Source organism: Lepisosteus platostomus, chromosome 24, assembly GCF_059453375.1.
Source record: "Lepisosteus platostomus isolate fLepPlt1 chromosome 24, fLepPlt1.hap1, whole genome shotgun sequence".
Lineage (NCBI taxonomy): Eukaryota > Metazoa > Chordata > Actinopteri > Semionotiformes > Lepisosteidae > Lepisosteus > Lepisosteus platostomus.
In genome coordinates, this window is record NC_142634.1 from 5,567,797 (window position 1) to 5,582,457 (window position 14,661).

The window sequence follows — 14,661 nt, forward strand, 5'->3', positions numbered from 1 at the left end:
TCTCATTCCTTAGTTTGTGCTGGTGTCATTGCCTGTACAGATTTCGTATTGTCTGTAGTAAATGAGCGATTCTAGATTGTAGGTTTACGCCATTATTACAATTATTTGCATGTCCTGAGCAAAAGTCCCACACAACCATTGTCTGCGCGTAGTTAACACGCAGTTCTGAGTTTCAGGTTTACCTAAGTATTACAATTACAAGAAATGAAGTGTTAATCAGCAATTACGTCTTGCTGTGAATTTGGTCTTAATGCACATGACACAAACTAACTGATAGAGAGGAACCGAAATAGACATGAAAATACTGTTGGCTTTTGTGAAAATACTATTATATATTTGCCTAATAACAAGCCTGGAGTGAAAGAAAATCTCTTAAGCCGACTGTGAATGGAAAGGAAAATCACTTTTCCCCCAAGTGTCACGGTCATAAGCCCCTCCTCTTAAGGATTTCTTGTTTTTCTCGATTTTTTGCACCTGCCTCCTGTTCCAGCCCCTCCCTACAAAAGCCAGACGCTCTCACCATTCCAGGATCCCGGAAGCCCGCCTACCAGTGAGTCCTGGAGTGGCCTGAAATTAATAGGATTAATTGAGATTGGAAGGACTTAAATGTTCCTTTGAGGCTCAGATGTGACGCAGGTCTCCGTAAGATTCAAAGTATTTCAACAGTAATAGGGACCAGGACATGCCAACGCAACTTCTCATTTATATTCGCGTTTTCGAGTGTAAACTTACATTTAACCTTATTTGAAACATTTTACAAACACTCAGAATTTGGAAATTAACAATAGTGTGTTTTGTGAGCGATGGACAGCTGTTTATATTATATTCTTTTTAAAATGTATCTTAAAATTTCAATTATTTTAACTTGGTGTACCAAGTGCACGAAAAGATGAAACTAACATTCAAATACTTTAACTTTTACATATAATTTAAATTATTAATCTATTATAGTACTACATAAAGGTGAATTAAACCATACATACAGTCTGATTAACATGGAAATCCTATACCACATATAGTATAGTGATCACATTACTCCTATCCTGGCGTCCTTGCACTGGTTTCCTGTCAGATTTTGTGTCGACTTCAAAATCCTCATCACCTTATAAGGCTCTGCATGGCTTGGCACCTGAGTACCTGTCTGAACTATTATTTCCCTACTCCCCACCTTGTAACCTTCGCTCTTCTAACTCTGGTCTCCTATCTGTCCCCCAAGCCCATCTGTATTCAATGGTTGACAGGGCCTTCACCTGTTGTGCCCCCAAGCTCTGGAACTCTCTCCCCAAGGAAATCAGTCACCTTCTCTAAACTCCTTCAAATCCAGACTCAAAACCTTCTTCTTTAGAAGAGCCTTTATTTAACTGGTTCCATTCTTCACCCCTCTGCTCCTATTATACTTAGTACCACCATCCACGGTCTCCTCTGTATATTTTAATTGTTTTATCTTGTGTATTCTTTTTATTTTTGTTGTCATTCTGTAAAGTGCTTTGAGAAGCCACCTTTAAAGGTGCTATATAAAATACAGTGAATTATTATTATATGTGTACAATAAAATCAATAACAGTGCTGACAAAAACGGATGATGATCGGATGAAACCTGAAGGAATATATTATAAATTCTAAGTGACACATATTTGACATTTTTACATTTGTATCCAGCTTTCTTTTCTACAAAGAATACCCGTAAGAATACTACGTCCGAAGCGAAAATTTACCTCTGTTCTTTGCATTCCTACATTTGATAACTGGATGTGAAATGACGCTTTGTCTATATAAATATCCATAGATCAGTCTGGGAAAAAAATTGCGTCCTAGTTCTGTTTTGCCTCTTTAAGGTCATGCAGTTTTAGTGTTGCTTGCATGACTGGCTCACAGGCGAGGCTCTGATATCGTGAAATTATGAGATCGTACCAAATTCCCAATAGAAAACAATCAATTGAACTGAAGAGCAAGAGGTAGCAAAGGAACAAATAAGAAAGAATTAAGAAGAAAGATCAATTTACGGCCTGAATGCTTCGTAAGTGTTACTAATTCCTGTTATTTAAAAGGCTTTTCTTTCACTGGTATCAACATTTTTATGATTTAGCCATTCAGTAAAATAGTAAGAACCGAAATAAAAACATACTCCAAACATCCAGCTGATTAATGACATAGTTCTTCACTTTCTAACTTCACTTTTAAAATATCCTTCTGAAAAGGGAAATCAAAATGAATACATTTTCTGTGTTTTGTAGTCGGCAACTCTAACGAAAATTAGATATCTTAAATGTTATAGACGATGCAAACTGAATGAATTAAAATCAGCATATTTAAAGTTCATGCGGTGGATGTTTTCTCCTGGGGTGTGTTAAATCCAGATATTTTCAGTTCCCCTTCGTTATACTCGGTATTTCTTCGTGTTTTAAGCTTGTTTTGAACTCTGAGCCGATCCTGGAAAATACACACAGAAAAAGCGTTTTAGATCTTTATGTGACTATTTAAACTTCAGCTTATATCTTTATTATTTGGTGTCGGCTTTGAGAATGAGCAATTAATTCAACGGCGGTTTGCAAGCGGGAATTAATCGTTCCGCTTCCGTAAGACTATCTTTCAGAAATGCGACGATCGGGCACACTCCGAAATTCTGCATCTACTGTTTTTTGATAAAGAAAAAAGTGATGATAAAGAGGTTGTGTTTGGAATCAATTTTATTATTAACTATTAGATTATATCCTCTCGCTTTCTAAGAACATCTCCTTCTGTACTGGGAAGGTTTATTTTTGTGTTGAAGAGCTTGCTCATCTCTTCTGAATTGACAATTTTCCTTGTAATTTAACATATAGCCCTAATTGAAATGCAAACGGTGAAATGTTCATTCTCTTCATTAGGGGGATTGAGGGAGAGTCCCTTCAGTTAAGGATGATATTCCCAGCAGAAAATCTTCATTTTAAGAATATGAAGATGCAAAAATAAAGAATAAAAATAAGCGAGTAAACACATTTTGTATATTTCAAAATATATATTATGCGACGGTTTATTGCTCTTATTTAACAAAAATGTTGATTCAGCAAATGATCGCACCGCGCCTCTAGAAACCGGGCCTGCTGTACGTCAGGGTGCCCTGAAGTTCCTTAAACTCGCTTATAGTGTCCTTTTATAGTGTCCTAAAACAGTAAAAGCGGTTTGTTAGTCAAACTAAGTGATCCAGTAAGCAGTTCACAGCTCACCTGGAAACACAATAGAGCGAGGTTACAGGGAGCAGAGCGGGGCGGGAAAGGAAAGCGATTTTAATACAGTACAGAGAAGAGCTCATAATCTTTGTTGTTTGAACAACTGGCCCTGTTATTAACTGCATGCATAGCAATCAAATAGCTGACTGATTTCTCAGTAGAGGACAGACTCTCCCCCACACCGTCTTCAGCACAGCCTCCCTGAGAGCGGGGCTCCCCCAGATGTACAGTCCAGGGGTACTAGTTGCAGTGAATCTTACCATCATGCTCAGAGGGTCGCTGGCGTTGTTGTTAAACATGTATCGTGTCCTGGTCACTTGAACTACGATAATGTAGTAAAAGCGAGGAGTCCAGAGCGCCAGGAAGCAGACTACCACCACGATGATGAGTCTCAGGGACTCTTTCTTGCTGTCTCTCTCTGGACTCGGCGGGTCTGGTATTTAGCGATGAAGTACAGTTTCTCATTCAACAGCACTTTTGTGATTATCATCACTTGGAAAATCAGAAAAGCGTTCATTTTTGCTGCCATTTCGATAGTAGTAAGATTTTGAACCATTAAGATAAAGTAATTGTAAAACCAACAGAAAATGCAAACTTCGATAACTACAGTCCTGGTTACGTACCGATTGTAAGAATAAGGATAAACTACAGCAAGGAATCGGTCCACCTGTGCAGACATGATGGCCAGAATATTGACTCCCAGTAGCGATGGGAGTATAAAATAGGTGCCATTCTTGGACGGATAGCCCTCCTGCACATCAAACAGTCCGATGTAGTAACTGCCTACCCCGGTCAGTGTGTCGCTTATGCTGGTGTTCAGCATGAAAATAAAGCGATTTTGTGTTCTTAGTGACTTTTTGCAAAGAATACCCAACACAACCGAGCCAGCCACGAGAAAAGAGCTGGTAGCAATTAGTAGATTGGTTATAAAAATGAAATAATCTGCAGCGTCACTGAAGTTCACCGCTAACGGCACAGTGAGGTTCAGAGAAATCATTGTGCTGTAAAATGAGTATCTGGCGATGTTGCCTTTATGTTTTAATAGGTGAGCACATCAGCGGAGATGTCTCGTGTTTACAAGATCACAGCCCGACAGGGGCTTCGGGTCTCCCGTGGATAATTAACTTGCCCTTTCAGAATCATTCAGCAGATCGTATTTTTTAGGGAAAGATAACAGGATTTCCAGACAGAATATATTTTACTTTTACATACGTTTTAACGTACAGCTTTTAATTGATTTACAGGTGAGCACAGGCTTCTAAGTCGACAGTCGACGAAAAATCAGTAAATGTCCAGTCTCGTTATTAAATATTTTTTTTTGAGTTTTTCAAGCAATGGTATTAGCTTACAGCCCTCACATAAATCGCACAACAAAAGGAAAATTCGATAGACGAACCGAAGGGACAACAAGATTAGTATCAAATGTCACATTCTCGGATTTCATAGAGAGACTTTTAGACCCGAGTTTCAAAATCACGTAGTCTCATGTTGAGGCCGGTAGAATAAATTAAACTCTTCATCAACATTCTTGTAGTAAGTCGTGAAAGCAATTTTAAAGTAGATAGATCAGTGTTATTTTTATGCGAGCACGATAAACTAATAAGTTTCACAGGAAGCACGGAAGTAGACGATTTCAAAAGTGCTTTCGAAGACGGTCGAGTAAAACGTTAATCTAGTATAATCCAGATGGTAAACATATTATTTCACCTTGGAGTAGTTCAAGTAGGAAACTGCCTCAGCACGCTTAGGCTGCAAAGGAACGTTGTTTCTTTTCTTCTTTTCAGCAATGGAATAAGCCTTTACTGGTTCCTTTGCATATTATTTCAGAGTCAGGTATGCACTGCAGGAATCCTTTGTCGTGTTCGTGAAATAGTTGAAAAGCCCTCTTTGAGTGTTTCTCATACAGCGGATGTTACTTCATTTTGTTTCACACGACAAAAGCGTTAATAATTCAGTTAGTTGAGCAGTCGATCGCACTACCATGTCTGAACACTAGATGGAATGCAAGTCTTAACACTGTGCTGTGAATTTTTCCAGCAGGAATAGATCACTCTTATCTGCCTAAATCAAATGTATTAATTGAATTTTACCGTTACGTCTCCTCTGTAACATTCGCTTTTTTAAGAATCTTAACATTAATGTAATATAGTCGCGAAGCCTAAAACCTTAGAACTATGAAAATATGATCTAATACTACCTTTAATAATGGAACAAGTAATAGGTTTATTCCATGCTGAAAAAAAGAAGAAAGAAAACACTTTTTCTTCTTTTTTCAGCATGGAATAAACCTATTAATTGTTCCTTTGCAGCCTACTCATGCTGACGCAGCTACCCACCGGAACTACTACCTTTAATATTTGCGACTTGGTCAACATCCAAGTTTCTTTTGTCGATATCATACAGAAACATCATGCTTGAATTCTGTCACAGGAAAAAAATAAGAAATGAGTTATGGTGACCAAAGTTTGTGGGTATTCTCAACTTCACATTAGAAACCTAATTTATTCCTGAGTCAGTGGGTTTCTTCAAATACTTGACGAATATTTTTTAAGCTAATAGTGTAAATGTTGAGATTTATCATTTATACCACACTATAAGAAACATCAATTATATCAAGGTAATGTTATTTGTTGATTCTTCAATATGTTTCTATATAATATAACCACTGTGAAGAACATCATAAAGAACAGCAACATTTGTGTATAGTTGATAGATTTCTCGAAGACGCCATGTCATCTCTAGAATGAAGAATGATTTTATTAATCCTGCTTTGTAAATCCCCGCGCCGGGTCACCCAGTGAAACACGCAGAGCGGACAGTGTGAGCTGTGATGTGAGGGTGAAGCTGTCTGCTGTCGCTAAGCTCAAGATCTGAGGCCACACGTGTCCTAAATACATAGTAATAACATGAATGAAGACTTTTTCCAAAGACGCTTACTTCCCAAAAATGTTTATCTAAAATAAAAAATAAATCCTTACACCTGTGTAGCGCTTTTCTCGGAGCTAAGGAAATTCCAGGTGCACTTTGAGTTCGCAGAACAGCTGGAGGACATGCTGGCGACAGGTTAGTGTGTGAGGCCTGCTCATGTGGCCAGCAGCCAGATCACTCTGAAACTCACAACTGGCAACCCACTGAAGCTAAGCAACAAATCTTCTTCTTCTTCTTCTTTTTCACAGCCTTAGTCCCAGACTGTCCTGGGGTCAGCTGCTTTGGTTGCTCTTCTCCACTTGTCTCTGTCGAGCACATCTTCCTCATTCACTTCACATACCTCCATATCTTTTCTCACACAATCTATCCATCTCTTTCTAGGCCTGCCTCTTCCTCTGTTACCTTCCACCTCAAATTCCATTACCCTCTTTGTTACTTCCTCAACGTCCCTCCTCATGATATGTCCATACCACCGTAACCTCGCCTCTCGCATCTTCTCAACCACATCCACCACCCTACATCGTCTACGGATTTCTTCATTTCTGATCTTATCCTTCATTGAAATCTGCAGAATCCATCTCAACATCCTCATTTCAGTTCTTCTCATTAAGTTCTCTTCCCTCTTTCCAACTGCCAAGCATTCAGCTCCATATAGTAGTATAGTAGTACCAATATCATTAATTTTAATTAAGATTAACATCACTTTATTAACTCTTTAAAATCTCTTGCATTAGGAATTTGTCTTTTCGCATACCCCAGCTTGCTCTCCATGAGACACACAGACAGGGAGAGAAGCTTGGGGTCAGAGCACAGGGTCAGCCATTGTACGGTGCCCCTGGAGCAGTTGGGGTTAAAGGCCTTGCTCAGGAGCCCAACGGCGTAGGATTCCTCTGCCGGCTGCCGGATTTGAAGGTTACAACGCCTCAGGACCTCTTGACCTTCAAAAAGGGGGGATATGTAGCGGCAATGCTTGTTAATAAGACAGAATTAAGTGTTGCTGTGCTTTCCCAAATGAGGCCCCATCTCTCTCTTCATCTCTGTGGTGCAGCCACAGAGAAGCTATTCATGCAGGCTGATTTAAGGTTTCTTTTGATAAGGGACAGCTCCCAAATGGGGATGCACTTAGCTAAGCCTGGCTATCATGATCAGTGGTCATCCATTGGCGCCTAGCTGTCTAGGGAGTGCCAGATGGACATCTGGACTGCATTCCTTAGTGTCAGGAGTAAGTGACTCATACTGTATCTCACCTTGATCAACCAATCAGGGACTGGTAGGGCCGAGTAACCCATGTGGATCTCTGATGCCCACGAAACTTTCAGCCAATGAACGAGCTCAAGTTCCTCCAGGTAAAAACAGGCAACACAGAGAGCCTGGAGTAGGAGAATCTCTAGGGAGAATTCCAGGGGTGCGAGACTATTCTAAAGAATTCCAGGGCAGGACGGCCCAGGAGCAGAAAGGCTCCCAAGCGCAGGACATTCTTGCAACGTGCCTCCTGACCATCCTGAGACTCAGCCCGGACCACCACACAACGGCCAGTGCGTCCGAGTGCCAAAATTTTTCCTTTGTTCTAAGAGTCAAGAACGGAGGTTGCCAGTGTAACCAAAAGATCCACCCAAGGTAAGCACCAGCAGCAAGCCTCGTGAACAGGTCGGAACTGTGGACAGCTGAATCAGTATTCAGAACTGGTGCTTAATTAGGAACGAAAAGGTCCTCTTCCTGACCTGCCGGGACCCACAGTCATCATTTCTCCTGTGCACAAACTTCGCTAGTTAAAGCCAACACTAACTAATGAGTCTTCAGAGAGCATCAGCAGCGCACAGTCGCAACCCGCACAGCACAGCCTGGCACGGAGCCAGAGAGCGCGAATTGGACAGCAACAAGCCTGCAGCTGTTTCTTTGCTTGTGTCTGCAGGAGATCTGAATCCCCAGAGATTGGATGAGTATTCAAATACACTGCATTACTGCTCGAGAATTCAATTGTTATCCCAACCAGTTGATATTAATTTAATTCCTAAGAGTTATGTACTTGTTTTGAGTATCTAATGTAAAAGTTGTAACCGAGTTCAATTACAAAACAGTCTAAATGAATGATATACCGAACGTATGTCCTCTTGATATGTGTAACTCTTCATAACTGAATGAATATATATCTTTGTATTCTGATGACCCTCACAATAAGATCTGTTAGGTTACATGCATATTCTCTGTATTAATAAATGTATCCTCGTGTATTAGTACCTGTGTGTGTGCGTTGTTTGAGTTATATCGCATGGTTGGATTCTAAGGCCATTAAAAGAATCAATTTCGTGATTTACTGCCACAATTAATAATTGTCCCAGTAAATGCCCAAACCCCTGCAGAACTGGTGCCTCATGAGAGCACACTACAACTGGATGTGAAGCAATACATTTAAAACCACTTTCTATACTGTATACTGTGTTACATAGATCAGACTGATTAATATCATTGCATCCTAGTTCTTATTTTTACCTCTTAAATTTCGTGCAGTTTAAGCATTGCTTGCAAGAGCACTGATATTGTGAAAGGATTAAATCTCCACAAAACCTGGACAGAAAATAATAAATGAATAAAACTGAACAACAAGAATCAGCAAAGGTTAAAATAATGTGTTATTCAAAAGAAAAATACTGTATATTGTACTGTCTAAATGTTAAATGTACCTATTGCAGTTATTTAAAGAGCCTTTGTTTCACTGGTATGCTTTTTTTCTGATTTCGCTTTTCAGTAGACACTGTAAGCACAGAAATAAAATCCGACTCCAGAAATCCATCTTATAAATGACGCAATCGTTTCTTTGCTTTCCACGTTTACTTTTTATAACATCAGTTTTAAAATAGAAATAAAATAGAAATAACAAAACAGTAAACTGTTTTTAACTGTTGTAAACGTAACAGTCGCCAATGCTAACCACAATGACATGTCTGAAATATAGCCGTGAGAATTTGAATACATGAAAATAAGGATATTATCTTTCATTGAATGGATGTTTTTTCCTTGTTCTAAGTCCTGATATTTTCAGTTTCCCTTCGTTATAGTCGGTATTTCTTCAATATGTTTACGGCTTGTTTTGGACTCTGGACCAATCCTGGAAAATACACACAGAGAAAGAGTTTTAGATCTTTCATGTAACAATTTAAGCTTCACTTTATATCCTGATTATTTCGTGTCGAGTTTAATGATGAGCATTTCTTAATTTAGCAGTTTTGCCAGCCGGAATTAACCATTCCTCTTCCGCAAGATTCTGTCAGAAGGTGGCGATCAGACGCACTCTGACCTGAAACTACTGTTTCTTTCTCAAGTGATGATAAAGGAAGATTGGTTTGGAAACAATATTTTTGCTGTTAGATTATATCACCTTGCTCTCCAATAACACAGCTGACCTCCCCTTCCCTACTGGTTTAATTCAACTGAGCTTAAATGTGTGAAATGTTTTCATTTCATAAACGCGTTGAACACCTTGCTCATTTCTTTTGAATTGTGCATTTTTCTTCTAATTTGATATCCCACCCTATATAGAAAGTAAACGGTGAGTGTTCATGCCCTTGACTGAGCGAGAGTGCCTTCGGTTTATTTGATATTCAAAGCAGAACGTACACATTTTAAGACGAGGTATACGAAAAAATAAATAAAAATAACTGAGCCGGTTTTTTTTTTTACAATGTGTTACATAAAAATATATTGTGCGATATGTTGCTGAAATGTATGAAAGGAAAGGATTGTGAGTTGCACCGCGCCTCTAGAGACTGGTCCTATCTCAGGGTGTCCTGGAGTTTTCTAATACAAGAGACATTAGAACTATTTAATATATAATATAATATAATACCAGAGAGAAGAGTACAACATTCAAACCACTTCCTAAATTGTTTTCTCTTAATCCAGTTCCTACCTTTTTCTCAGTGGAGGACAGACTCTCCCCCACACCGTCTTCAGCACAGCCTCCCTGAGAGCGGGGCTCCCCCAGATGTACAGCCCGGGGGTACAGGTTGCAGTGAATCTTACCATCATGGCCAGAGGGTCGCTGGCGTTGTTCGTGAACATGTATCTAGATCTGGTCAACTGAACAACGATAATGTAGTAAAAGTAAGGAGTCCAGAGCGCCAGGAAGCAGACTACCACCACGATGATGAGTCTCAGGGACTCTTTCTTGCTGTCTCTCTCTGGACCCGGCGGCTCCCGAGCAATCTGGTATTTAGCGATGAGGTACAGTTTCACGTTCATCAGCACTTTTGCGATTATCATCACTTGGAAAATCAGAATTGCATAAGCGTTCATTTTTGCAGCCATTTCGATAGTAATGAGGTTTTGAACCATTAAGATAAAGTAAGTGTAAAACCAACAGAAAAAGCAAACTACTATAACTACAGTCCTGGTTATATAACGACTGTACGTATAAGGATAAGATACTGCAACGAATCGGTCCACCTGCGCAAACACGATCGTCAAAACATTGACACCCCGTAGCGAAGGGAGTATAAAATAGGTGCCGTTCCTGGACGGGTAGCTATCCTGCACATCAAACAGTCCGATGTAGTAACCGCCTAACCCGGTCAGTGTGTCACTTATGCTGGTGTTCAGCATAAACATAAAGCGATTTTCTGATCTTAGTGACTTTTTACAAATAATACCCAACACAACCAAGACAGCCACGAGAACAGAACTGGTGGCAATTAGTAGATTGGATAGAATAATGAAATAATCTGCAGCGTCATTAAAGTCCACCGCTAACGGCACAGTGAGGTTCAGAGAAATCATCGCGGGGTGAAATGAGGATCAGGCGATGCTGCCTTTGTGTTTTTGTAGATTAACAGAACGCAGGAGATCTGTATTTACCTTGGTCACAGCACTTCTGGGGCATCGGGTCTCCCGAGCATAAGTCATTTGCGATCTCAGAATCTTAATGGTAGTTTGCTTTCGCGTAGGAATAGTAACTGACTGTTTTCTTATGCTTTATTTTAGATAGCTGAATGGATGATTACTGAACATAGAGTGTTTCGGGTCTCCTGTGAATAAATAACTTGTGATCTCAGTATTACGAAGCAGTTCGTATTTTTCAGGGAGAGCTAAAATGTGGATTCTCAACAGAATCACTATTTACAGGGATTTATTGCATTTTAGTTATGAATGAACAGATGGCAGCAAGCACAGTGAGCTGAAGTCAGCGCCGTGCTGTAATGAGAAGAAACAGGTTATTTTTATTCGCGTACAGCTGACAGCCCATTAACAGTCATGACAGGGTTTACTTTTTTGTTTACACGACTTTAAATGCAGGTCGTGGGTATACTTTAAAACACGTGTCTCGTTTTTTTTACTTATAGTGATAATTTTATTTTGAATGTTTTTCAAGCAATGGAAAGCGCCCCACAATGCTCACAGATATAGCAGCACAACAGAAGCAATAAGCTAAGGTAAAGACGAAGGGGAAATCAAGATTTACTGTAAATGGCCCATTTTAAAATAGAGAGCTGTTTACCAGAGTCTTCAAAATCCCCCAGAGTGTCCTGCAGAGGCGGATAAAATCAGTTCAGCCCTTAACCTTAGATTTGATCCACTGGTGTAGTATTTTTTCAAAGTGATTCTGAAGAATTCAGTGTTTTTTTACAACACGACCACTCTAAATTTCAAGAACTGAAGTTGTGAAACCTAAAGTCGCTAAATATTTTTTTCATAATATCTTTAAAAATTGAGGTTAAAGTTTCTTTTTTTTGTATTATGCAGAACTACTGGTGAACTACTGTAGGTGACTGCCCCCTCAATGTGCAACACAGCACATTATTTTAAGTAGCAAGTTTAAATGTGTGCTAAAAATGCCCATAGCGGCTCTTTCACCGAGAACTTTGTAGAAAGAAATTGTACAAATAAATATGTCATGAAATCAGATAAAGAGTACTCTCAATAACAAGGGATATGGGTTCAATAAGGCTGAGCAGCTGGGAAAAGTTGATAAAAACATTCTATAAATCAATTTGCTTTCGGGAGGCAAAATCATTATCAGTTACTGTACATCTTCATAAGACAGTAGTATTTATTTATCACGGAACAGTATTTTGTACTGTTTAGTCGGGCGATTTACAGTACACTGCATGTGTACAATTGCGGGAAACATGAATCTGTTAATATTTAGTGAAACACCTCAAGTAGTCTACGTGTTTATCTTGAAAATGTGGAATGTGTATCGTTCTCTAGTCACATGGATCTGACAACTTATTACCTTTCCTGTACCTCTGTTTTGAGATCGCTTATCCCGCTCTTCATTTATATAAGGTACAGTATGTTTATAATATTAAAACGATTAAAGTGATGACAAAATGCAGTGATCAAATGAAACATCAAGAGATATAATAGTTTCTACAAATAAACCCCTGAAATACATTTCTGAAGTAAGAAATCACCTTTTCGACGCATTGACATTAGATAACTGGATGTGTCGTGACACATTAAAAAACCTTTTATTTGTATCCAACTGTGTACATTGGGCTGTGAAAAATAGTTGTACGTCCTAGGTCTTATTTTTGCCTCTTTAAAATCATGCGGTCTTAGTATCACTTGCATGACAATTTCACAGAACACAAAAGCTCTGATATTGTCAAATAATGAAATCGCAGCACATTCTGGACAGATCATCCGTAGAAGTGAAAAAACGAGAGGCAGCAAATGTAAAAATAAATTGGATTGAATATACTGTATATATATATGATCTAAGTGTTTCATAAGAGTCGCTGTTATTTTTTAAAGGGCATTTGGCTCATTGGTATAGACATTTTTCTGATTCTATTTTTCAGTCAACAAAAAAAAAAGAAATAAAAACCTACTAAAAAAATCTCATTCATGACATAATTGTTTCTTTTCTTTCTAACTTAACATTATAAAACATCCTTTTGAAAAGATAAATAAAAATAATAAATGTTCTATGTTCCCCTGTCGACAATTTTAAATATAGATGCAAGAAACTGAATTAATTAAAATAAGAGTATTTCAACTTCACGCAGTGCATGTTTACTCCTGGCTTGAGTTAAATGCTGATATTTTCAGTTCTCCTTCGTTATGGACGGTATTTCTTCAATATGTTTACGCCTCGTTTTCGACTCTGGACCAATCCTGGAAAATACACACAGAGAAAGAGTTTTAGATCTTTTATGTAAGCATTTAGACTTCAGTTCATATCCTAATTATTTCGTGTCGAGTTTAATGTTGAGCATTTCTTAATTTTGCAGTTTTGGCAGCCAGAATTAACCATTCCTCTTCCGCAAGATTCTTTCAGAAGGTGGCGATCAGACGCACTCTGACCTGAAACTACTGTTTCTTTCTCAAGTGATGATAAAGGAAGATTGGTTTGGAAACAATATTTTTGCTGTTAGATTATATCACCTTGCTCTCCAAGAACGCTGACATACCCCTTCTCTACTGGTTTAATTCAACTGAGCTTTAATGTGTGAAATGTTTTCATTTCATAAACGCGTTGAACACCTTGCTCATTTCTTTTGAATTGTGCATTTTTCTTGTAGTTTGATATCCCACCCTATTTAGAAAGTAAACGGTCAGTGTTCATGCCCTTGACTGAGGGAGAGTGCCTTCAGTTAATTTGATATTCAAAGCAGAACGTACATATTTTAAGAAGAGGGACAAATTATAAAAATAATTGAGTCAAGTTAATTTTTTACAACGTATTTCATAAAAATATATGAAGGTATGTTGCTGAAATTTATGACATACTGTATAGCAATTCAGGAAAGGATTGTGAGTTGCACCGCGCCTCTAGAGACCGGTCCTATCTCAAGGTGCCCTGAGTTCTGTAACAAGGTATCGCGTCATTCCTTAAACTTGAAAACGCAAATGAGTGGGGTTACAGGGAGCAGGGCCAGATGGGAAAGAAAATTGTACAATACAAGACACATTAAAACTATTTAATATATAATATACTATAATACTAGAGAGAAGAGTGCAACATTCAAATCAGTTCCTAAATTGTTTTCTCTTATCCAGTTCCTACCTTTTTCTCAGTGGAGGACAGACTCTCCCCCACACCGTTTTCAGCACAGCCTCCCTGAGAGCGGGGCTCCCCCAGACGTACAGTCCAGGGGTGCAGGTTGCAGTGAATCTTACCATCATGGCCAGAGGGTCGCTGGCGTTGTTCGTGAACATGTATCTAGATCTAGTAATCTGAACCACAATAAGGTAGTAAAAATAAGGAGTCCCGAGCGTCAGGAAGCAGACTAACACTACTTGCTGTCTCTCTCTGGACCCGGCGGCTCCCGAGCAATCTGGTATTTAGCGATGAGGTACAGTTTCACGTTCAACAGCACTTTTGCGATTATTATCAATTGGAAAATCAGAATTGCATAAGCATTCATTTCTGAAGCCATTTCGATAGTAATGAGGTTTTGAACCATTAAGATAAAGTAAGTGTAAAAACCAACAGAAAAACCGGGGTAAAGTTAGCTTGAAGTTCGAAAACGATTTTGGCACGCCTGTAGCGCGTTCACGAAACCTCCTAGGCTTACGAAAA

General features: G+C 38.9%; 1 protein-coding gene and 1 pseudogene across 1 annotated transcript; both read right to left on the minus strand.

Moving 5' to 3' along the window:
- Positions 1-3,343: 3,343 nt before the first annotated feature.
- Positions 3,344-4,206, minus strand: LOC148641446 (uncharacterized; annotated as a pseudogene).
- A 4,889-nt stretch (positions 4,207-9,095) lies between these two features.
- Positions 9,096-10,910, minus strand: LOC148641447 (uncharacterized). The gene is made up of 2 exons (XM_088618480.1): positions 10,045-10,910; positions 9,096-9,243 (listed from the first exon to the last, which is right to left on the minus strand). Exons 1-2 carry the CDS (start codon positions 10,908-10,910, stop codon positions 9,174-9,176), a joined length of 936 nt encoding a protein of 311 aa, XP_088474606.1. The 3' UTR covers positions 9,096-9,173.
- Between the last annotated feature and the right edge of the window lie 3,751 nt (positions 10,911-14,661).

Coding starts and splice junctions, on each gene's coding strand:
- LOC148641447 (XM_088618480.1), bottom strand. CDS start 10,910: ATGATTTCTCTGAACCTCACTGTGCCGTTAGCGGTGGACTTTAATGAC. Junction 9,244..10,044: donor TGTCCTCCACTGAGAAAAAG/GTAGGAACTGGA, acceptor TGTATTTTCCAG/GATTGGTCCAGAGTCCAAAA.